Below are 26,926 nucleotides of genomic sequence, written 5' to 3' on the forward strand. Positions count from 1 at the left end.
CTATCCACTTATCTATCCATACAATTATATCACAAATTATGTTTAAATCCAGATTCAGTGTTAATTTTTATATAACTATAATTCAAAGTAAAACCACATAGCCAATATGATTACATTTTCTTTCTTGCACAATGTTTTGTTTTTCTAGGAATTAATAACTGCCTCATTTTCTATGTACATTGAATTTACTTAGTCTATCATATAATATCATTCATGTTTCACTGAAACTCTTTAACAAAAACAAAGAACTCTCAATAAAGCCAAAACATGAGTTAGCCTATCAGCTCCAGGAAAAAAGAATACAGAACAGAAACTGTATTGGCCACAAAACCTAAATTTTTTACTGCCTGGCCTTCTATAGAAAAACCCTACTCTCTTACACTCTCATTTTAGTGAAGTATATCCTAAAATAGCTTCCTAAGAAAAGGTACGTGGCAGGTGATTTTTTGAGAACTTGTATGTCTAAAGATGTCTTCATCCTACTCTCATACTTATTGAGCTGGGAATAGAAGGCTAGTCTAAACATCATTTTCTCTCTGAATTTTAAAGACATTGTTTCATAATTTTCTAGCTTTCAGTGTTAATCTTAAGAATCTCAATGTAACAGTGATTCCTGGTACTTTGTAAATGACCTGTGTTTTTCCTCTCCAGAAGTTGTTAAGATCTTTTTCTTTTTCTTTATCTCTAGCGCTCTGAAATTTCATCATGATGTGGCTTGGGGAAGGTTTTTCTTTATTCTTTGTTTTCCCCACATTTATATTGCTAGTAATTCAGTAAGCCTTTTCAATATGGAAATTTATTCTTCAGACATTGGAAATGTAGTATTTCTTTGATAAATTCTTCCCTCTATTTTCTCTGCTATTCCTATTATTTAAATGTACTACCTAGTTTGATTCTCTAATCTCACATTTTTTTTTCTTATTCTCTGTATCTATATATTCTATATGCTGGGAGAAAATTTCATCTTTATCTTCTATTGGATTATTTATTATTTCTACTATCATATTTGTAATTTTTAAGAGCTCTTTCTTAATTCCTAAATGTTGCTTTTTATAATTTCCCATCTATTCTTTATGAACATAACATCACTCTGTAAAGGACAAAAAAACAAACCTGACAAAAGGTCTCCAATTTCCCCCTTGCCTTTTGCCTTTTCCCCTCTATATTTTTTGCTACGTACCTCTACCATCCTTTGAACTTTGATTGGGTAATAAACCACAAGGTTTAAATAAACAATACTTGGAAAATATTATACTGATGGCTATCAGAACCCTGAAAAAGGGACACAAAAACAGTAATGACTTATAGGAATAGGAACTGAAACAAAGATAAATACAGTCACGTAACACATAATGACATTTTGGTCAACGATAAACTGCATATGCAATGGTGGTCCCATGTGATTATAATGAAGGTGAAAAACTTCTATTGCCTAGTCATGTCATAGCCATTGTAACATGGTAGCACAATTACTTTTTTATATATGAATTTAGTTTTGTCTAAGCATATAGTGTTTATAAAGTCTGCAGTAGTGTACAGTGATGTCCTAGGCCTTCACAATTCACTCATCACTCACTGACTTGACTCACTCAGAGCAACTTCCAATCCTGCAAACTCCATTCATGGTAAGTGCCCTTTACAGGTTGACCATTTTTCTCTTTTATATTATATTGAGGACTAAACTTTCATCTTTTTCTTTTGCCCAAATTCCTTTTTTTTTTTTTTTTTTTTTTGAGACAGAGTCTCACTCTGTTGCCCAGGCTAGAGTGAGTGCCGTGGCGTCAGCCTAGCTCACAGCAACCTCAAACTCCTGAGCTCAGGCGATCCTCCTGTCTCAGCCTCCCGAGTAGCTGGGACTACAGGCATGCACCACCATGCCCGGCTAATTTTTTCTATATATATTTTTTAGCTGTCCATATAATTTCTTTCTATTTTTAGTAGAGATGGGGTCTCGCTCTTGCTCAGGCTGGTCTCGAACTCCTGAGCTCAAACGATCCGCCCATCTCGGCCTCCCAGAGTGCTAGGATTACAGGCGTGAGCCACCGCGCCCGGCCCCAAATTCCTTTCTAAGGGGGCCTGGTGAGTCACCCCTACAAATGATAAAATCTCACTAAACAGGTGAGATTAACCTGTTGACCCAATATAATGTGGTTTACTTCCCAACCTGATTCCAGTATAGCATCACGTTAAAGATAGAAGACTCTTATCTTAACTCCTTTCTGATGACTCCTGGAGTCATTTAGACAAAGCCTAACTCTTTCAGCCAATTGTCAACTAAAGAATCCCTAAACCCACCTACGACTTGTAAGCCCTCACTTTGAGATGTCCCACCTTTTTTTTTTTTTTTTTTTTTTTTTTTTTGAGACAGAGTCTCACTCGGTTGCCCAGGCTAGAGTGAGTGCCGTGGCGTCAGCCTAGCTCACAGCAACCTCAAACTCCTGAGCTCAAGGGATCCTCCTGTCTCAGCCTCCCGAGTAGCTGGGACTACAGGCATGCACCACCATGCCCGGCTAATTTTTTCTATATATATTTTTAGCTGTCCATATAATTTCTTTCTATTTTTAGTAGAGATGGGGTCTCGCTCTTGCTCAGGCTGGTCTCGAACTCCTGAGCTCAAACGATCCGCCCACCTCGGCCTCCCAGAGTGCTAGGATTACAGGCGTGAGCCACCGCGCCCGGCCGAGATGTCCCACCTTTTCAGGTCAAACCAGTGTATGCCTTCATGTATTGATTTATGACTTTACCTGTAATTCCTGTCTGCCTGAAATGTATAAAACCAAACCGTAACCCAGCCATAGCAAGTCCACTTGCTCAAGGCTTCTTGGGCGTGGCTCTGGGTCACAGTCCTCAAATTTGACTCAGAATAAACCTCTTTAAATTATTTTACAGAGTTTGGCTTCTTTTCTGTTGAAAATATTTTTACTGTACCTTTTCTACATTTAGATTGACAAATACTGTTGCATTACAACTGCCTACAGCATTTAGTTCAGTAACATGCTGTACTGGTTTGTAGCCTAGGAGCAATAGGCTATACCATATGGCCAAGGTGTGTGGGAGGCGATACCATCTAGGTTTGGGTAAGTACTCTATAATGTCAGCACAAAAACAAAATCACGCCCTGGCACGGTGGCTCACGCCTGTAATCCTAGCACTCTGGGAGGCCGAGGCGGGAGGATCACTCGAGGTCAGGAGTTTGAGACCAGCCTGAGCAAGAGTGAGACCCCGTCTCTACTAAAAAAAATAGAAAGAAATTAGCTGGACAACTAAAAATATATATAGAAAAAATTAGCCAGGCATGGTGGCGCATGCCTGTAGTCCCAGCTACTCAGGAGGCTGAGGCAGAAGGATTGCTCGAGCCCAGGAGTTTGAGGTTGCTGTGCACTAAGCTGACGCCACGGCACTCTAGCCAGGGCAACAGAGTGAGACTCTGTCTCAAAAAAAAAGAAAAAGAAAAAGAAAATTACCACGCATACCCAGGGAAAGGCACAGGCTCATAAAATATCTGAGAAGAATTTAAATAAAACTTCAGGCTGATCCTTGGCACACAGACAGCCTGCAACAATTTAAAAAAAAAAAAAACTGGCAACAGGGAGAATCTGACTTCAAGAGTTATTATTATTATTATTACATTATTAAATTCAAGTGTCAACTTTTCAACAAAAATCACAAGGAAAAGGAAATTATGGCACATTCAAAGAAAAAACATAAATCAAAAGACAATGTCTTGGCCGGGCGTGGTGGCTCACGCCTGTAATCCTAGCACTCTGGGAGGCCGAGGTGGGTGGATCGCTCAAGGTCAGGAGTTTGAGACCAGCCTGAGCAAGAGTGAGACCCTGTCTCTACTAAAAATAGAAAGAAATTATATGGACAACTAAAATATATATATACAAAAAATTAGCCGGGCATAGTGGCACATGCCTGTAGTCCCAGCTACTCGGGAGGCTGAGGCAGTAGGATCGCTTAAGCCCAGGAGTTTGAGGTTGCTGTGAGCTAGGCTGAAGCCACGGCACTCACTCTAGCCCAGGCAACAGAGTGAGACTCTGTCTCAAAAAAAAAAAAAAAAAAAAAAGACAATGTCTCTGAAAAAGACCTAACCGCACATGTACTAGAAAAAGATGTTAGAACAACTGTCTTAAAGATGCTCAAAGAACCAAATGGAGATGTAGAGAAAGTCAAGAAAACAATGTATAAACAAGATAGAAATATTAACAAAGAGAAAACCTAAAAAGAAACTAAAAAGAAATTCCGGGGCTGAAAAGTATACGAACTGAAATTTAAAAATTCATTGGAGGCATTCAAAGGCACATGAGCAGGCAGAAGAAAGAATCAGCAAACTTGAAGATAGGATGATGGAAATTTTCAAATCTGAGGAATGGAGGAAAAAAAGACAGAAGAAAAGTAGACAGAGCTTCAGGGACTTGTGGAACATCATCAAGTGGACCAATATATGCACTGTCGGAGTCTAAGAAAGAGAAGAGAGAGTATCTGAGAAAATACTAGCTGAAAATTCCCAAATGTGATGACAGACATGAATATAAACATCCACAAAGCTCAACAAACTCCAAGTAAGATAAACTGAAAGACAACTACACCAATATACATTATAATCAAACTTTCAAAAGAGAAGGACAAAGAAAGAATTTTAAAAGCAACAAGATACAAGCAACTCATCACAATCTCATAAGATTGACAGCAAATTTTTCATCAGAAACCAGGGAGGCCACAATGCAGTGGGCCTATGTATTCAAAATATTAAAATAACAACAACAAAAGAAAACTATTAGCCAAGGATCCTACATTCAGCAAAGCTATCCTTGGAAAAATTAGTGAGAAATCAAGACATACACAGATAAACAAAAGCTAAGGAAGTTCATCCCACTAGGCTTGCCTTGTAAGAAATACTCAAGAATGTCCTGCAAGGTGAAATGAAAGGATACTAGACAGTAACTCCAAGCCACATGAAGAAATAAAGATCTCAAAGAAAAATACATAGAAAACAAAATTCTTATTATGGTAATAACAGTTGTAACTGCTTTTGATTTTCTATATGATTTAAGAAACTAATACACTTCTAAAAACAATTATTATTCTAAAACCTAGTATTACAGTAACTTTGGCTCATAACTCTATATAATTTAAGAGACTAAAGTATTTTTAAAAAATTGTTAGTTTATGCTTTGGGGTACACAATGTATAAGAATGTAATTTTGAAACATCAACAACTGAAAGGGGTAGAAACAGCAATGTAAAAAAGCAGTTTTTGTACATTATTTAAGTTAAACTGGTATAAATTCAAATTAAAATATTATATATACCTTTAGGAAGTTAAATGTAATCCCTATGGTAAGAAAAAATAAAATAGCAAAAGAATATTCATAAGAGGAAAAGAGAAAGGAATTTAAACATTTCACTACACAAAATAAACAGAAAAGAAGATAGTAATTCAGGAAATGAGGGACAAAAAAGCTATAGGACATAAAAAACAAATAGTAAAATGACAAGTAAATCTGTCCTTATCACTAATTAATTTAAATGTAAAAGGATCAAACAGTACTCAAAAGGCAAATATTAGCAAAATAGATAAAAATACATGATCCAACTATATAATGTCCACAAGACACTCACTTTTGATCCAAAGACACCAACAGGTTGAAAGCAAAAGGATAGAAAAAGATGTTTTCATTTGTTTCCATTGTTATTTTTTGTTGTGGTTTTCTTTTAATATTTGCAGTCTGTGGTTAGTTGAATCTGTGGATGCAGAACCCAGAGATACAAAAAACCAAGTGTATAAATGTAAGTTTACATACCTAATAACACACCAACAAAACAGACAGGATAAGAAAATGACAGAATTAAGAAAGAAATAGACAGTTCTATAATAAAGTTGGAGATTTCAATGCTCCACTCTCAATAATAAATAAAATCAAGAAAGAAGTTAAAGAAATAGAGGCGTTAAGCAACACAATAAACCATAGAGACCTAAGAACACAATGCCCCAAAATAAATAAAAATACATCCTTCTCGACGGCACACAGGGCATATTGTAGGACACACAATATGTCAAGCTATAAATTAAGTCCCAAAAGACTTAAAAAGATAGAGATCATACAACATGTCTTCTCATCCCACAATGGGATAACATTACAAATCAATAAACAGAGGAAAATTGGATATTCATAAATTTGTGGAAATTATAACACACTCAACTCATTGATTAAAGAAATCACAAGAACTCTTTCATGAAAACTACAAAACACAGATGAGAAAAACTAAACGGGACAAAAATGGAAAGACATCCCATGCTCATGAATTAGAAGAATTAATATGGTTAAAATGACCATACTTACCAAAACAATCTACAGATTCAATGCATTTCCTATCAAAATGCCAGTGAAATGGAAAAAACAATCCTGAAACTCATGTGGAACCACAAAATAACCCAAATAACCGAAGAAATGCTGAATAAAAAGAACAAGGCTAGAGGCATCAAACTACCTGACTTAAAAATATATTACAAGGTGTGTTGATAGTATAGTGGTGAGCATAACTGCCTTCTAAAATATGTTACAAGGTAATAGTAACCAAAACATCATGGTATTAGTATAAAATTGGACACATAGACCAATGAAACAGAGTAGAGAATCCAGAAATAAATCCACATAGTTAGAGCCAAATGATTTATGACAAAGGGAATTATCAACAGAGTGAAGAGACAACCCGATGAATAGGAGAAAATATTTCCAAACTATTCATCCCACAAGGGATTAATGTCCACAACATATAAGGAACTCAATTCAACAGCAAAAAAAAAAAAAACCAAAAAAAACCAATCTCAATCAAAATTGGACAAAGTGGCCAGGCGTGGTGGCTCATGCTTCTGATCCCAACACTTTGGAAGACCAAGCCAGGAACTTGGCTTGAGGCCAGGAGTTCGAGACTAGTCTAGGCAACACAGTGAAAACTCGTATCTACAAAAAAATTTAAAATTTACCCAAGCATGGTGGTATGTGCCTGTGGTCCTAGCTCCTAAGGAGGCTAAGGATCACTTGAGCCAAGGGTTTGAGGCTGAGCTATGATCATGCCACTGAGCTCCAGCCTGGGTGACAGAGCAAGACCCTGTCTCTTAAAAAGAAACCATTAAAAAAAGGTGAGCAAAAGATCTGAACAGACATTTCTCAAAAGAAAACATAAAAGAAGACTTATAAATGGCCAAAAAAAAAAAAAACATGAAAAAATGCTCAACATCACTAATCATCAGGGAAATGCAAATTAAAACCACAACGAAGAAGCCATGCTGCGACTGCATCAGTGGTTCCGGGGCAGGGGAAGAAAAAGCTAAAGCTACAGCTCATATAAAAAAAACAGCACAAGGGGGAAAACAAAGCAATAAAGGAAATACTTAACATGATGAACAAAACAGCATCTCACATATCAATACTATCACTCAACATAAGCAATCAGAGTGCTCCATTCAAAAGATACAGACTGGCTGAATGGATAAAAAGAAAACATAACCCTATTATCTGCTGTCTCCAGCAAACACATCTAACTAACCCACAAGGACTCACACACATACTCAAGGTGAAGAGATGAAAAAAAAAATATTCCACGCACACAGAAAGCAAAACAGAGCAGGTATAGCCATTCTCATATCTGATTAATTGACTGTAAATCAACAATGACAAAGAAAGACTAAGATGGTTATTATATAATGGTAAAGGGGCAATTCAACAAGAGGACATATAACAATACTAAATATATATGCACTAAGAAAGGAGCCCCCAAATTCTTAAAGCAAATCTTCCTAGATCAAAGCAAAGAGAGAAAGAGTAGCATCATGATTGCCAGGGACTTCAACACCCCATTGACAGAGCTGGAGAGATCACTGAAGCAGAAAATAAATAAAGAAACACTAGACATAAACTGGACTCTAGAACAAACAGACCTAACAGAAAATTCTACCCAAAAACTACTGAATAAACATTTTTCTCATCAGCACATGGGATATTCTCCAAGACTGATCATATCTTAAGCCACAAAACATGTCTCAACAAATTTTAACAGTGGAATAAAACTAGAAATCAACTCCAAGAGAAACACTCAAATCCATACAAAGTCATGGAAATTATAAAACCTGATGCTAAACAATCTTTGGGTCAATGATAAAATTAACATGGAAATCAAAAGATTCCTCAAACTGAATAACAAAAGTGATTATAAGCTATCAAAAATCTATAGGATTCAGCAAAAGCAGTCCTAAGAGGAAAATTGTGGCCGGGCGCGGTGGCTCACGCCTGTAATCCTAGCACTCTGGGAGGCCGAGGTGGGCGGATCGTTTGAGCTCAGGAGTTCGAGACCAGCCTGAGCAAGAGCGAGACCCCATCTCTACTAAAAATAGAAAGAAATTATATGGACAGCTAAAAATATATATAGAAAAAATTAGCCGGGCATGGTGGTGCGTGCCTGTAGTCCCAGCTACTCGGGAGGCTGAGACAGGAGGATCCCTTGAGCTCAGGAGTTTGAGGTTGCTGTGAGCTAGGCTGACGCCACGGCACTCACTCTAGCCTGGGCAACAGAGTGAGACTCTGTCTCAAAAAAAAAAAAAAAAAAAAAAAAGAGGAAAATTCATACCCTTAAAATGCGTACATCAAAAAAATAAATCACAACGTAACAAACAAATGTCACATCTCAAAGAGTTACAGAAGGAAAAGTAAATCAAAAACAGAGCCAGCAGAAGAAAATAAATAAAAAAGCTTAGCACAGAATGAAAAGAAATGGAAACCAAAAGAAAATACAAAGGATCGACAAAACAACAAGTTGGTTCTTTGAAAAGATAAACACAATTGACAGACTTCTTGCTAGATTGACCAGAAATAGAAAAGACCCAAATAATCTCAATCAGAAATGAAAAAGGAGATATTACAACTGATACCACAGAAACACAAAATGTCATCTTTGAATACTATGACAATCTCGATGCATGTACACTAGAAAACATAGAGGAAATGGACAAATTCCTGAAAACACACAATCTCCAAAGACTCAATCAGGAAGAAATAGAAATCCTGAACAGAGGAATAACGAGCAGTGAGATTCAAGCAGTTATAAAATATCTCCCCCCCAAAAAGAACAAAAACAAAAACAAAAACAGCCCAGAGCAGATGGATTCACAGCCGAATTGTACAAGACCATCAAAGAAAGTATCCGTTCTACTGAAATTACTCCACAACATTGAGAAGGAGGAAATCCTCCCTAACTCATTCTATGAAGCCAGTATCACCTTGATACCAAAGCCAGGAGAGGACACAACAAAAAAAGAAAACTAAAGAACAATATCCCTTATGAATATAGATACAAAAAGCCCCAAGAAAATACTAGCAAACCAAATTCAACATTGAAAAAATAATTCACCATGATCAAACTGGCTTCATCTCAGGGATGCAAGGATGAATCAACATACGCAAATCAAGACAAGGGTGACCACTGTCATCAATTCTATTCCACATAGTACTGGAAGTCCTAGCCAGAGTAATCACACAAGAGAAAGATATAAAGGGTATCCAAATCGGGAAAGTGGTCAAATTACCACTTTTCACTGGCAATATGATCTGGTATCTAGAAAATCCCCAAAACTCTATCAAAAGACTCCTAGAATTGATTAAAAAAAAAATTTAGCACAATCTCAGATTACAAAATCAATGTACACAAATCAGTAGCATTTCTATATACTAATAACAGTCAAGCTGAGTGCCAAATCAAAGACTCAATAGCTACAAAGAAAATGAAATATTTAGGAATATATTTACTCATGGAGATGAAAGATCTCTACAAGAATTATGAAACACTGACGAAAGAGATTGCAGATGATACAAAGAGAAAAACACCTCAAGCTCATGGATTGGTAGAATCAATGTTGTTAAAATGTTCATACTGCCCAAAGTGATTTACAGATTCAATGTAATCTCCATCAAAATACCAGAGACATATTTCACAGATCTAGAAAAAATAATTCTATGCTTCATTTGGAACCAAAAAAAGAGCCCAAATAGCCAAAGCAATCTTAGCAAAAACAACAAATCTGGAAGCATCACATTATCAGACTTCAAATTACACTATGAGGCTATAGTAACCAAACAGCATGGTATTGGTATAAAAGTAGAGACATAGACCAATGGAACAGAACAGAGAACCCAGATATAAAACCATCTACCTACAACCAATTGATCTTTGTCAAAGAAGGTAACAACATACAGTGAGGAAAGGAAGCCCTTTCTAATAAATGATGCTGGGAAAACTGGGTAGCCACATGCACAAGAATGAAACAGGACCCCTATCTCACCATATGCAAAAATTAATTCAAGATGGATTGAAGACTTAAATATAAGACATGAAACTATAAAAAATGTAAGGCATGAAACTATAAAAATTCTAGAAGAAAATGTATAAAAAACTCTCCTAGGCCGGGCGCGGTGGCTCACGCCTGTAATCCTAGCACTCTGGGAGGCCGAGGCGGGTGGATTGCTCTAGGTCAGGAGTTCAAGACCAGCCTGAACAAGAGTGAGACCCCGTCTCTACTAAAAATAGAAAGAAATTATATGGACAACTAAAATATATATACAAAAAATTAGCCGGGCATGGTGGCGCATGCCTGTAGTCCTAGCTACTCGGGAGGCTGAGGCAGTAGGATCACTTAAGCCCAGGAGTTTGAGGTTGCTGTGAGCTAGACTGACGCCACGGCACTCACTCTAGCCCGGGCAACAGAGTGAGACTCTGTCTCAAAAAAAAAAAAAAAAAAAAAAAACTCTCCTAGACATCAGCCTAGGCAAAGAATTTATGACTAAGACCTCAAAAGCAATTACAGCAACAATAAAAATAAACAGGAGTTGATTAAATTAAAATGCTTCTACACAGCAAAAGAAATGATCAACAGAGCAAACAGAAAATCTATAGGAGAAAATTTTCAAAAGCTATACAGCTGATAAAGGACTAATATCTAGATCTACAAAGTACTCAAATAAATCAGAAAAAAAAAACAACACCATTAAAAAGTGGGCAAAAGACATGAACAGAAGCTTTTCAGAAAAAGATAGACAAATGGCCAAAACAAACTATGAAAACATTGTCAGTATCACCAATCATGAGGGAAATGCAAATTAAAACTACAGTGAGAAATCACCTTACCCCTGTCAGAATGGCTACTACGAAAAAAGTCAAAAAACAATAGATGATGGCACGGGCGCAGAGAAAAAGGAATGCTTATACACTGTTGGTAGGACTGTAAATTATTAATAGTAAAATCTCTATGGAAAATAGTGTAGAGATTCATCAAGGAGCTAAAAGCAGACTTACCATTTGGTACAGTAATCCCATTACTGGGTATCTACCAAAAGGAAAAGAAGTCATTTTATCAAAAAGACACCTGCACTAGAATGTTTATTGCAGCACAGTTCACAAGCACAAAGATCTAGAATCAACCTAAGTGCCCATCAATTCATACGTGGATTAACAAAATGTGGTATATGTGTGCATTTGTACACATATATATATGTACACATGCACACTCCATGTAGTACCGCTTAGCCATAAAGATAAATTAATGTCTTTAGCAGCAATTTGGGTAGAACTAGAGACCATTATCCTAAGTGAAGCATCTCAGGAATGAAAAAACAAACACCACATGTACTCTCCAATAATTTGGAACTAATCAACAGGCAAACATAGGCACAGAGAGAAGTAAAAGTCATTGGAAATCAAGACAGGAGAGGGGATGGGGGGGTTAAAACCTACCTATTAGGTACAATGAACACAATTCAGGTGATGGACACACTAATAGCCCTGACTTAAACATCATAAAAGCTATCCATGTAACAACAATATTTGTACCCCCTTAGTATTTTGAAATTTAAAAAAAAATTCCGTTAACATAAAAAAAACCTCACAGTTAGATATCTTATCACCCCCATTAGAATGGCTATCAGAGAAAAAATAACAAATTCTAGCAAGGATGCAGAGAAAGAGGAACTCTTATATCTTGTTGGTGAGAATGTAAATTAATACAGCCATTATGGAAAACAGTATGGAGGTTTCTCAAAAAACTAAATATAGAACTACCATATAATCCAGTAATCCAACTACTGGGTATTTATCCAAAGGAAAGGAAGTAAGTATATCAAAGTGATAACTGCACTCCCTGTTTACTACAGCACTATTTATAATAGCTATGATTTGGAATCAACCAAATGTCCAGATAAATGGATAAAGAAAATGTAATATATATACTCACTGGAATACTATTCAGCCATAAAAAAGAGTGAAATCCTGTCATTCACAGCAACATAGATGAGCCGGGAGGTCATTATTTTAAACAATACAAGTAAGGCCTACAAAGACAAATACTGCATATTCTTACCCACACATGGGAGCTTTAAAGAAACAAAATGAGCCCATGGAAGTAGAGAGTAGAACTGTGGATATCAGAGGCTAGGAAGGGTAGGCAAAACGGGAGGATGCAGAGATGACTGGTTAATTATACAAAATTGTAGCTAGATAGGAAGAATGTGTTCAGTGTTCTGCAACACCATAGGGTGAAAATGGTTAACTATAATTTATTTAGAGATTTTGGATGTTCATACAACCAAGAAATGATAATTGTTTTAGGTGATGAATATGCTAACTACATTGATTGGATCATTACATATCACTCTGCATCCCATAGATATGTAGAATTATTACATGTCAACTAAAAATAAAAGAAAAATAAAACAAGTCAGAAGTAATACTTTGAGGATGATGATTATCTGGTGAAAAAAATATTACCTTCTAGGTTTATACAAAAGAACGGGTTATGTCGCAGTTTTTTAATCCTATGAGACTGACTTATTTTACAAGGACGCTGGCAAATGAACATGTATAATGCCAATGGAATTATGGTTGACAAAAATGTGAGCAGAGGCTCACAGGAACCTAACCTGTATTTCTCCTTAGACCAAGAGCTCAGTATTCACTAGTTCAGTGTTGGCAGTGACTTTATAGAACTACCTTGATTAATAAGAATGAACTGGCCAGGCATTGTGGCTCACGCCGGTAATCCTAGCACTCTGGGAGGCCGAGGCAGGAGGATCATTTGAACTCAGGAGATTGAGACCAGCCTGTGCAAGAGCAAGACCCCGCCTCTACTAAAAAAAAATAGAAAGAAATTAGCTGGACAACTAAAAACATATATATATAAAATTAGCCGGGCATGGTGGTGCATGCTTGTAGTTCCAGCTACTTGGGAGGCTGAGGCAGGAGGATCACTTGAGCCCAGGAGTTTGAGGTTGCTGTGAGCTAGGCTGACACCATGGCACTCTAGCCCAGGCAACACAGGGAGACTCTGTCTCAAAAAAAAAAAAAAAAAAAAAATTTAATAAAAAAAAAATAAGAATGAACTTACTATACTTGAAAAAAAAGGCTTTAGTCCAGCTCACTAATTGCTTAGCTTCTAACAGTGGTTTTTAAATTTTAGTGTTGCTAAAATCATCGGGAGAGCATATTTATATCATAGTTTCTCAGGCGTAATTCTCAGATATTCTGATTTAATAGAACTGAGATGAAGATAACAATCTTTACATTTAGTTAGCAGAATGGGTAATTCTGGTACAAGCAGTCTGCTCTTCAAGAAACAATGCACAACAAGAGAAATGCTGCTTTTTGATTTATAATGATATTTTTTGTTTTTTTTATAAAAGAAACCTGTTGAAACTATTAATTAGATCAACATCATGAAGTACCTATATTTCAAAAATATCATTGAGTGTCCCCAATCTAGTTGGTCACAGGAAGATACTAATTTCCTCTCCCTAACTTCCATAGTCTTTTATGTAAGGAAAAAAAGAAATATAGTTGGAATGGATTGATTGTTCCTCTCATGTTTGAAACAGTCATGGAAAGGGGAGATGTTGATCAAAGGGTACAAAATTTCAGTTAGACTGGAGGTATAGGTTTTAGCGATCTCTTGCACTGCATGGTGACCACAGTTAATAATAATTTAGTACTGTATATTTTTAAATTGCTGAGAGAATAGATTTTTAATGTTCTTACCACAAAAAAAATAAGTGGGTAAGGTGGTAAATATATAAATTAGCTTGATTTAATCTATTTACAATGTATACACAGATCAAAACTTCACATTGTTCCCCATAAATACATACAATTGTTATTTATAAATTTTAAAATAAAAATTAATTTCTTTCTCAAATAGAGTGCATCTATGAAAATCTAAAGCAAACATCATACTTCATGGTGAAAGACAGAATCATTTTTGTTTTTGTGGAAAGAAAACAAAGATATCCACTCTTATCACTTCTATGCCACATTGTACTGAATGTTGCACCAGAACAACAAAGCAAGAAAAAAAACTTAAAGGCATCCAGTTGAATAAAAAGAGGTAAGACTGTCTCTATTTGCAGATAACATGATCTTATATGTACAAAATCCCAGGGAATCCACTAAAAACTACTAGAACTAATCAAAAATTAAATAAGGTCACAGCATTCAAGACCAACATACATAAATCAATCGTATTCCTACACAATAGCAATGAACAGCCAAAATAAAATTAAGAAAACAATTCCATTGACAATGTCATCAAAAAGAAGAAACTATTTAGGAATAAATTTAACCAAACAAGTCCACAACACAGTGAAAACTACAAAACACTACTCAAAGAAAATATAGAAGACTTAAATAAACGGAAAGACATCCATGTTCATGGACCTGAAAACAATATTGTTGAGATGGCAATATTCCTAGATTCAATCTACAGATTCAATACAATCTCTATCAAAATTCTTGTTGGTATTTTTATTAAAAATGACAAGCTGATTCTAACCTTCAATTGAAAATTCAAGAAATTCAAAATAGCCAAAAGAATATTTAAAAAATAGTAAATTTTAAGATTCACACTTCCCATTTTCAAAACTTACTACAAAGTTGCAGGAGGACATGTTGGCTCTGGCATAAGGACAGACATATAGATCAATGGAGTAGAATTGAGAATCCAGAAATAAACCCTGACATTTACAGTCAATTGATTTTTGACAAAGGTACCAAGATAATTCAATGGAAAAGTAATAGACTTTTCAACAAATGGTGCTGAGATAATCGACTATTCAAAGGTAAAAATATTAATTTGGATGCTTATCTCATACCATACATACAAATTAACCCAAAATAAATCACAGACCTAAACCTAAGAGCTAGAACTATAAAACTCTTAGAAGAAAACACAGGAATAAGTCATCATGACCTTGGATTAGGCATTAGTTTCTTAGATATAATGCCGAAAGCACAGTGACAAAAGAAAAATAGATAAATAGGACTTCATTAAAATTTTCAAACTTTTATGCTTCAAAGGACATCAAGAAAGTGAGAAGTTAAACAAAAGAATGGGAAAAAAATATATGGAAATCATATATCTTACAAGAAACTTGTAACCAGAATATATATATTAAAAAAAAAAAAGCTCTTACAATTCAACAAGAAGAAGACAATCAACCCAATTTAATACACATTTCTCAAAAAAGATATACAAATGACCAGCCTGGGCAATAGACCAAGACCCTGTCTCAAAAAAAAAAAAAAGAGAGAGAGAGTGAAAGATACAAATGACCAATAAGCACATGAAGACAGTCAACATCATTTAGTTATTAGGAAATGTATATCAGAACCACAATGAGATCCCCTTTCACATTTAGTTGGATGAAAAGAAGGAAAGAAAGAAAGAAAAATGAAGAGAGAAGGAAGGAAGGAGATAAATAAGTATTGGTGAGAATGCAGAAAAATATGGAACCCTCATACTGTGTTGGTTGGAATGCAAAATAGTGCAGTCATTTTGGAAAACAGTTCTCAAAAGTTAAACAACCTAGCACTCTGGGAGGCCGAGGCAGGAGCATTTGCTTGAGCTCAGGAGTTTGAGGTTGCTGTGAGCTAGCCTAGATGACAGAGTGAGACTCTGTCTCCAAAAAAAAAAAAGTTAAAATCACCACATAACACAACAATTCTAATCCTAGACATCTACCCAAAAGAATTGAAAACATATATCCACACAAACGCTTATACAGGGATGTTTATGACAACATCATTCACAATAGCCAAAAAGTGGAAACAACTCAAAAGTCCAACTGGTGAATGGATAAACACAATGCGGTATAAAAAGAAACAAAGTACTGATACATGCTACAACGTAAATAAGCCTCAAAAATATTATACTCAGTGAAAGCCAGACACAAAAGGACATACATACTGTATAATTTTGTTAATATGAAATGTCCAAAGTCAAATCTTATAGAAACAGAAAGTAGATTAGCGGTTGCTTATGACTATGGGTGAAAACTGAGAGTGGCTCTAAGTGAGCACACAGTTTCTTTTGGAGCACGACGGAAATGTTAAAACCATCACTAGACTGTAGTGATGGTTGTACAATTCTGAAAATATACCAAAAATTATTTAATTGTGAAATTTAAATGGGTGAATTTTATGATATGTAAATTATATCACAATAAAACTGTTAATTTAAAAAATACATTGAAAAGCATTACAATCTTTAAAGTAAGATCAAACATGGTAGACAAGGTTAGAGGTTCCAAAGTAATACAAACGTAAAAGGATTTTTCCCCCCTCCAGGTGTATTTCTGTTGCTTTGATTTCCCTTCACATAGCAACAATTTATAAAATGTTTCAGATAGCCTAGCAGAACTCAATATCATACACTACTAAAACAAAAAATTAAGTCTATGAATATTAAACTAGGCTATCCAGAGATATACTAATAATATTCCTCCCCATTGTAATGAGTTAGACCTAAATTTCCTCAACTATGAAATAAAGCCAATGACATTTACATCTCACAGACTTGTGAAAATTAAATGAAACAATTCAGAATTACCCTAATGTCTGCCATATAATAAGCACTCATTAGATGTTGGCTGTCATAATTATAAATAGAGGGTGTTCATTTCCAACCTGATGATATTGCTCATGTACTCCGACTGATATGCCAAAAGCCCCCGAAAGAATAATTAGTAGAGTAAGAAGAATAGTATGATTTGATAAGAACATTATGTTACAAGAGAACTAAGTCTATAGGTAAAAATTTTGTAAGCTCATTGATAGTGAAAATGAGATCAACAAAGAAAAAAAATTCCTTTAGAACAGGCAAACCAAACTTGTTTTCTTCAAAAAACAATCCACTCAAGAGAGTTGTTCAAAGATATGAACACATTCCCCTTGTGCTATGAAGCAAATATGTGATAATTTCCCATTCCTATTCATTGTTTTAAAGCAAGTCACTCACTTCCTGATTTCTGCCTATTAATTTATCGCTCGTAAGCCAGTTTCAATGAGAGAACTCAACATGTTCTGTCACACCTCAGTTTCCGGGCATTCTAACCATCCCAAACATTTTATCTACCTTTTAGAGGTAGAAGATTTAGAGAGAGGTTAAGAATCAAAAGTTCCAGAACCTTCAGGAAAGGCAGAAAAATACTAGTTTAAAGTATAGAGAGGATGCCCCCATCTATTTTAAGACACTAGGACTTGGAAATGGCTCAGGTCTTCCCTACTACTGTACATAAGAGATTTTTTTTTAATGTCATTTTTAAATATTCAAGCACATGTCCCAAATAAAACAATGCAGAAGCAGTTTATGAACACTTTAAGTTTCTGAATTTGAATTAATGCAATATTTACTAATAAGGTCTTCAGGTACAAATTTTGAAATAATACAAAGCCCTCTAGATTTTAAAACTTTGTCAAAAATCACACCCTATTATTCCAAAGCTGGCTAGCTCAGTAAACTGTAATACTAATTATACTATTGCTTGTTGGCTATATCACTTTTACAAGTTAAAAAAAAGGCATCTTCCTTTGTCATGATCATGTCAACCACATTTTTCTTTTTGTGTTTAAAAACATGGTGATTTTGATCATAATTGTGTTTTTCATTTTGGGGGCTTTTTTGAGACAGGAGCTTGCTCTGTCACTCATGCTGGAGTGCAGTGGTGCAATCAGTGGTGCAGCTCACTGTAACCTCGAAATCCTGGGCTCAAGCAATCCTCCTGCCTCAGCCTCCCAAGTAGCTGTGACCACAGGCAAGCACCATTCAGCCTGGCTAGTTTTTTCACTTTTTGTAGAGATGGGATCTCACTATGTTACCCAGACTAGTTTCGAACTCCTGGCCTCAGGCAATCCTCCTGCCTTGGCCTCCCAAAGTGCTGGGATTTACAGGCTTGAGTCACCAAGCCTGGCCTATTATTGTGCTTTTAATTTAATATCTACTGCTATTGAATTTTAAAGTATTTTTATGCTCTAATAATGTCAATAAGTGTATACTAAGTGTACATTACAATGCTAGTGCTGATAATATGCCTGGAAATCATTAACTCTGGAATAGAAGTCAGATGTAAACTTTATAAGGAAAGGAAGGCCAAATAATTGCTATTTTATGCAAGGCTGATAATTTAGTAGAAAACAAACTGAAAAATATTAGAGATAATACTAGGAAAATAAAAGGCAATGTTAAAGCAATAATATGTTATAATAACTATTGACTGATAACCTCAAAAAACCTGTCCCCACTATTTTACAAGCATTCTTATGGAAAAGTGAGACTTGAATAAGTTTTGAAGCATGCAACATCTTCAGGATAACTCTCCGATAAAATGAAACAATCTTATAAACCTTTCAGAAAATGTGGCTGGATTTTTTTCAATTAAAAAATTTGACTCCAGGCCGGGTGCAGTGGCTCACACCTGTAATCCTAGCACTCCAGGAGGCCGAGGCGGCTGATCATTTGAGCTCAGGAGTTCGAGACCAGCCTGAGCAAGAGCAAGACCCTGTCTCTACTAAAAAATAAAGAAATTATCTGGACAACTAAAAATATATATAGAAAAAAAAAAATTAGCCAGACATAGTGGCGCATGCCTGTAGTCCCAGCTACTCGGGAGGCTGAGGCAGAAGGATTGCTTGACCCCAGGAGTTTGAGGTTGCTGTGAGCTAGGCTGACGCCACGGCACTCTAGCCCGGGCAACAGAGTGAGACTCTGTCTCAAAATAAATAAATAAATAAAAATTTGATTTCCGGACAGGTGTGGTGATTCACACCTGTAATCCTAGCACTTTGGGCAGCCAAGGCAGGGGATTGCTTCAGGCCAGGAGTTCGAGACCATCCTGGGCAACATAGTGAGAACCCACCTCTACAAAAAATAGAAAAAATTAGCCAGGCATGGTGGTGTGCACTTGTAGTCCCAGCTACTCGGGAGGCTGTGGCAGGAAGATCGTTTGAGCCCAGCAGCTTGAGAGTTTGAGAGTGCAGTGAGCTATGATGACACCACTGCACTCTAGCCTGGACAACAAAGACAGAGCCTGTCTCAGTAATAAATAAATATACACACACATATATATATATATATATATATATAATTCCTTTACTTCTGGCATTCCATCTCTCAAATCAAATCAAATATAATTTTTGATATGAATTTTTTAAAAAAACCAAGTCTGCAAACTGAGTTTGTGGTTTGTTCTGAGGATCAAAGCATCATCATTGCATCTATAGAGCTGCCTCATTTACCTTAACAATTTCTCCATAGTATGACAGAAAGTCAAAAAGTTCATAAATTGCTATGGAGTCACCAATATATTTTTGTGTTTCCTACAGACAATTTACTTGAAAAGGTAGAAGACAACTAAGTACCTTAAAGAAGTACTCTGACATAAATCAAGGACTCCATTTAGTCTTCTAAATATGTGTGAATTTCCAGTAATTATAATTTTTATTTTGTCATTGTCATTTTCTTTTCATTCACTATGCTAAAAATAAAACTCAACATCCGTTTTTAAAATAACAACTTTCTAATCATTTATTGATATCTAATTCTAAAATGCTCTAAATTGTTTCCTACAACAACTACAATTTGCAATTTGAATCCCTCAGATATTTAATTCCACTATATACATAATTCATTAATACTATGACTATAGGACCATAGTTGCTAAATGAATCATCTTTTTCACTGTTGACCATAAATGCTTCAAGCATCATTATCAGTCCACATATAACTCTGCAGTATCAGCAAAAGCTTAACAAGATGCACCAAGTGCACAAAAACAAGGAGTTAAGATGACTTAGAACCACAGAAAGAGCTTGGAAGTAATCTTAGAGAATAGTGAGTACAACCCCTCTATTTTAAACATTGTGGTAATTGAGAACCCAAAGAGCTTACATGAATCATCCATGGTCACACTATTTATAAGTCCATTCAGTGTCACACATACATGTATCTTACCTTTCTGGTGATGACTTAGAAGTGACAGGACACCCATGGATACTTTTTTTATTTTTATGGTCTAGAGAGATGACTTTATTTCTTAGGCTTCTTTTCAACTAGAAAAAAAATATGGAATATAACAATATGACAAGAGACACTTAAAATGTTCTTTTTATTTAGAAATTCAAGACAAATAGCCAAATTCACAGTACTTCACAGAGAAAAAATAATAAGTGCAATCTATAGAATATCTTGCTCTTTTGCTAGTGCAGAAATATTAGTCCGCTAAAAAATACTAAGGAGACATTTTAAAATATCAAGGTTAAGTTTAGTCAGGACATCAACACTTTGAGATTCCAAAGCTTAAATAACTATAAAAATCTGGGATGCATTTAAAGGAATTAATAAAAATTATTGCATGTCAGGTTAAATAGGGCCTATGATTCTGCAATAACTGCATTTTAATATGCATTTATAACAATTGGAAGAAATTAAAATTGGTTCCCCATGAATTGATCCATGGAAAACTTTAGGAAAGAGCCAGACACATTACTAACAGGGCTTAGATTAAATATGATTGCAAAAAAACGTTAAAATTGACTTATTTAATATATAATGTGTGACCTAGGCAAATAAGTTATTTATATTCTCTATACCTTAGTTTCCTTATCTGGAAATGAATATAATAATATTAGGTACTTCACAAGGATGTATGATGATTATATTTATAATAAGTTTAAAAGACTATTTTCACCAAAGAGATATTTGTACATCCATGTTCATAGCAACATCATTATTCACACTAGTCAAAAGGTGGAAGAAACTCAAATTTCCACCAACAGATGGATGGATAAACAATATGTTATGTATACATACAAGGAAATATTATTCAGCCTTAAAAAGGAAGCAAATTCTGAAACATGCTACAAGATGAATAAATCTTTAGGATATTATATTAAATGAAATTAGCCAGATTATGCTTTAAAAAGGGCTATATTTAAAAAAAGAAAGAAAAAAAGGAGCCAGGAACAAAAAAATAAATACTAATAAATCCATTCATATGACGTACCTAGAATAGTAAAATTCATAGAAAGTAGAATGGTGATTGCCAGGGGTTGGGGGAGGGGACATTGGGGAGTTATTATTTATGGATACAGAGTTTCAGTTTTGCAAGATGAAGACTTCCAGAGGTGAAGTGGTGATGGTTACACAGCACTGTAAATGTACTAAATGCCACTAAACCACACCCTTAAAATGGTTAATATGGTAAATTTTATGTGTACTTTATAACAATTTAAAATAATTTTTTGAAGATTTCAACACTTTTAAATAATGAAAAAAAAAACCTCACTGTCTTGAACATGATAGCCCACAATAAGCATTGTCCTGTTTATCCTGTAGGCATTAATTCATTATCACCACAGCCCTATATAGTATAAAACACAGCACTCAATAAGAAGGAAGTGAAGCGCAGACAGTAAACTTGCCCAATTGAACCCAAGTTTGACATAACAGCCTATGTTATTTCCAATGATCTAATTCTATATTACACAAATTCTCAGAAATCCTTCTTATCAGTATCTCAACCTAAACACATTTGTCACCCTTGTTTCACTACGAAATGTAAATTTATCAATATAACTAGACCAAAAATATGTCTTTTCTTCTTTATCACTATCACTAAGTTTTGCCTCTTCTTTTTTCTGACCTGGACTTTTGCAATGTTCTCTTAATGGGTTTCCCTGCCAATGATTTCTTCTCCCTCCAATTCAGCATGCACCGCAATGTGAAAGTTAAATCTTTCAAAAAGGCATATCTAATGCCGTTCTGCTTAAATTCCTAAGTTGTTCCCCATTACCTACAGGAGAAAAAAAACACTTCTAACTTCTGCTTCCCATGAATCTTGTGTTCTGACAATACTAAACTAGTTGTAGTTCTCTGAAAGTGCCATGCAATTTCATCCTTCTACATCTCTGCACATTTCCTCCTTCTAGAGTACACTTTGTCCTCCCCAGTTCTCTGTGTCCATTAAGCTCCAACTCTAGCACCACCTAGGAAGCCTTCTTCAATCTCTAAAACAGCAAATCAGTCTTTCTCCTGTGATACCACTATACATTTAACATACCTCTATTACTAATAACACTTCTTACAGTGAATTATATTATTTGTTTACATCAAACTGCAACCAGGACTGGGAATGATTTGGTTCACAAGCTACACTCTCAGAACTAATGGCCAACTAGTTTCCCTCCATCATTTCAATTTCACTAAACTCACGGTAAATGAAACCTTCACATTTTATGTTATTGAATTTTCTGCATCCCACTGATCATGTTGTATTGATAAGGCTCTGCCTATATTTACAAAATGGTGGAATGCCTAGTCCTTGAGCCTCATTTTCTACAGAAAAGAAACATTACTCCCACCAAACAGGGAAGGGACTATACCACTACAAAAATGAAATAAACACATTGAGACAAACTGAAGATAACTATAATAGAACAGGAGGGAAATTAATTAAAATATTATTAACTCTGAATAACAGTAAAAGTCATTTTAATGCCTATCTCCAGATCTGTCACTATCCAAGGATAACCTGGAATATACGTGGAGATGTTATTGAGGGGAAATAAACTCACTTAGATTTTGATCAATTGTTCCTTATATTTAATATCACACTAAAATATTTATATATTTTAGATTGGATTACAATTTCAGACTAGGTAATAATTTGTATTTTTCACAGATACGATTTGTATTTCAATTAGACTATGAATCTATTATATGCTGTCTCTGAAAAATAAAAAATCAAATAACAAAGAATTCTCCCACAATCTGATTATGAATAGGACTTTATTCATATACATATTTTGAAACCTATCTGATCACAAATCAGAAGGTTGAAATAGTAGGAACAATGTTTTTTTGTTGTTGTTGTTGTTTTGTTTTTTTTTTTGAGACAGAGTCTCACTCTGTTGCCCAGGCTAGAGTGAGTGCCGTGGCGTCAGCCCAGCTCACAGCAACCTCAAACTCCTGGGCTCAAGCGATCCTCCTGTCTCAGCCTCCCGAGTAGCTGGGACTACAGGCATGCACCACCATGCCCGGCTAATTTTTTCTATATATATTTTTTAGCTGTCCATATAATTTCTTTCTATTTTTAGTAGAGATGGGGTCTCGCTCTTGCTCAGGCTGGTCTCGAACTCCTGAGCTCAAATGATCCGCCCACCTCGGCCTCCCAGAGTGCTAGGATTACAGGCGTGAGCCATCGCGCCCGGCCTAGGAACAATGTTAATTTAAAAATGAGAAAGGCTTTTTAAAAATAAGAAAATTCACTTATACACAGAATCAAATCATTTACATACCTAATTTTGAAGCTCCCATTCTGGCAGGGACACCAAATAAAATACTATGATAATTCAAATTAAGTGTTCCTAAGGAACTTGATTGAAATTTTCTACAACCAAAGTGATAACTACAGATAACTATTAAAAGTTAATATTTGCTATTAAATTTTTTCTGGATATTAGCCAGGCATGGTGCATGCACCTATAATCCCAGCTATCTGGGACACTGAGGTGGGAGGATCACTTCAGCACAGGAGTTCAAAGCTGCAATGAGTTATGATCATGCCACTAAACTCTCCAGCCTGAGCAACAGAGTGCGACCCTTTGTCTTAAAAACAATAAATAAATTTCTTGAACAAAATCAACTCTGCATGCATTCTAAGTGGTGTGGGGTTGGGTCTATTAATAAAATCTCAACTCAGCACTTTCTTAGATATTGAAAAAAGTCAAAGCCAACTCCTATGAAATTACTGGCTTTGTTCACAACTGCTTATCCCTCTTACAGCTTTACTTCAATACAGAAGAATGACAATTTTCCAAACAGTTGAGATTACTGGTCAGGATTTAACTTTTATATCAGAATTTCAACTCTACTGATCTTCATCTGATTTCCAAAGCAAGCAACATGTAATGCTAACACCAAAAATACTTGACAAAAGCTAAAATTTTCTGCTTACCAACATCTACTGAACTCCTGGATGAACAGGGGGAAAAAAATATCAGGAAGAACTAAACACTAAATTTTCATGACCAGTGACTCCACGAGAATAAAATTATATGTATATGAGGAGAATGGAGAGTGAGATACTACACCCTTCTTTATAGCTTATATTTCTTCACACAAGCATATGTTACTTTTATAATTTTTTTAAAAAGCAATATATTTTGGGCTGGGCATGGCGGCTCATGTCTGTAATCCTAGCACTTTTGCAGGCCAAAGTGGGAGGATTGCTTGAGGCCAGGAGTTTGAGACCAGCCTGAGCAGGCAATAAATCCCGTATCTCCCCCCAAAAAAAGAAAAAAAGAAAAAACAATTAGACAGGCATGGTGGCTCACACCTATAGTCCCACCTATAGGTGTGAGGAAGGTGAGGCAGGAGGATTGCTTCAGCCCAGGAGTTTGATGTTGCAATGAGCTGTAATGATGTCACTGTACTCTAGCCCAGGTGACAGAGACCCTGCCTCCAAAAAAAAAAAAAAAAAAGCAATATATTTTGTTTTAACCTTGACTAAACAAATTTTTAGAGAAGACAGTTTTCACAGTTAAATATTTGCTTTCCTCTTTCTTTAAAATTATTTTTCCCTTTTAATTTAACCTTTCACATACATCCTTTGTTGCAAGCCACTCCTTCAAATTATTTTTGGAAACAGGCATGACATAAATAAGTTTTGAATAAGATACGTCAGTGCTAAATTAGCAGCCTCCAGCTAGTATCATAGATACACAGAGGAGAAATATATAATGACTCTCGAGAACAGAAGAGCCCCAAGATTCAGTAATTTTTCATACCATAATTCAGATTTATGTATCTCAAACTAAGTACTTAGTTATCTTTTTCTTTTTTTAAAACTAACCCTTGTGTATAGAATTTCAATTTAAGATGATAAAAAAAGTTCTGTTGATGGATAGTGCTGATGGTTGTGCAATAATGTGAATATACCTAATGGCACTGACCTGTACACTTAAAAATAATTAAAATGGTAAATTTTGTGTTATTTATGTTTTTCCGCAATTAAAAAAAAAATTCTCTGGCTACCAGAGACCAGAAGAATAGCTAAAAATAAAAGACTATTTAAATGTCATGCCCGAAAAGTACAACAAGTAGAAGTTACCCCTTCCACCAAATAACTGATTTATAGAAAAATACTGAAAAGACAATACACTAGAAGTTGGAGGCTAATTGTAGATACAATAGCAAATGGCTAGGTAACTCAGTGCCTCTGTACCTTAAAACACTTCTTTCCCAAAATAACACTAGTAAAATCCTATTATAATACCAACCAAGAAAATCATGAGAGCTTAGAAAGCAATTTTCCCCCTGTATAATTTTTAGTAGATCAAAACCTTATAGCACAATTATAGAAATATATCTTTAAAATATGTCTTAATATCTGATTTTAAGACTTGCTATAAAATATGAAAGTCAAGACAGTGTATTACTAGATAAGGATACACAAATGTGTCACTAGAATAGCTTGGAGGCCAAGAATAAATCCATGCATAAAAAGACAAAAAAATTTTGAAAAAAAAAGTTCATAAAATTGAATAAAGAAAAGAAAGTATTTTCAAAACATGGTGCTAGACCAACAGGATATTAATATGGGGGGGGGAAACCTTAATCCTCACCATATAGCATACTCAAAAACAAACATAAAAGTTAAACTAAATGTATAGGCTAAAATTACAAAGCTCCTAAAAGAAAATAGGGAATAATAGCTTTGCAACCTAGTGGAAAGCAAACAATTCCAAACAGAAAAAAACACTGATGAAAACACTCAATAAACTAGGAATAGAAGAGAATGTCCTTACATGATAAAGGGCATTTTTAAAAAATCTATATACTAGGCCGGGCGCGGTGGCTCACACCTGTAATCCTAGCACTCTGGGATGCCGAGGCAGCCGTATCATTTGAGCTCAGGAGTTCGAGACCAGCCTGAGCAAGAGCGAGACCCCGTCTCTACTAAAAATAGAAAGAAATTAGCTGGACAACTAAAAATATACGTAGAAAAAATTAGCCAGGCATGGTGGCGCATGCCTGTAGTCCCAGCTACTTGGGAGGCTGAGGCAGGAGGATTGCTTGAGCCCAGGAGTTTGAGGTTGCAGTGAGCTAGGCTGATGCCACGGCACTCTAGCCCGGGCAACAGAGTGAGACTCTGTCTCAAAAAAAAAAAAAAAAAAAATTAAGGCATGTACATTTTTATTAGATATAATGCTACTGCACACTTAATAGATTACAGTATAGTGTAAACGTAACTTTTATATGTACTGAGCAACAAAAAAAAAATCATGTCACTCACTTACTGCAATATTTGCTTTATTGCAAATGGTCTGGAACCAAATCCAAAATATCTCCAAGGTATGACTGCACAAATTGTCTCTCTCTCTTGCTCTCTTGCTCTCTCTCTCTCTCTCTCTCTCACACAAACACATCTTTATTATGGTAGTGGATGCAAAGTATATACATTTGTCAAAACTCACAGAATACTTGAAATGGATGAATGTAATTAAATGTAAATTAATCCTCCATAAAATTTATTTTCAAAAGGTTAAAAAATAG

The 26,926-nt window shown here is 35.4% G+C and overlaps 1 protein-coding gene across 3 annotated transcripts in view; it reads right to left on the reverse strand.

Moving 5' to 3' along the window:
* The window catches only part of SENP7 (SUMO specific peptidase 7), a 130,005-nt gene that overhangs the window by 85,826 nt on the left and 17,253 nt on the right, over positions 1 to 26,926 (reverse strand). For all 3 annotated transcript variants that reach the window (XM_069472550.1, XM_069472551.1, XM_069472552.1), the window contains one exon: positions 20,324 to 20,421. In XM_069472550.1, coding sequence (XP_069328651.1) covers positions 20,324 to 20,421 — 98 coding nt within the window. The remainder of the gene's footprint in view (positions 1 to 20,323; positions 20,422 to 26,926) is intronic.

This window comes from Eulemur rufifrons, chromosome 7 (assembly GCF_041146395.1).
Source record: "Eulemur rufifrons isolate Redbay chromosome 7, OSU_ERuf_1, whole genome shotgun sequence".
In the NCBI taxonomy this organism is placed as follows: domain Eukaryota; kingdom Metazoa; phylum Chordata; class Mammalia; order Primates; family Lemuridae; genus Eulemur; species Eulemur rufifrons.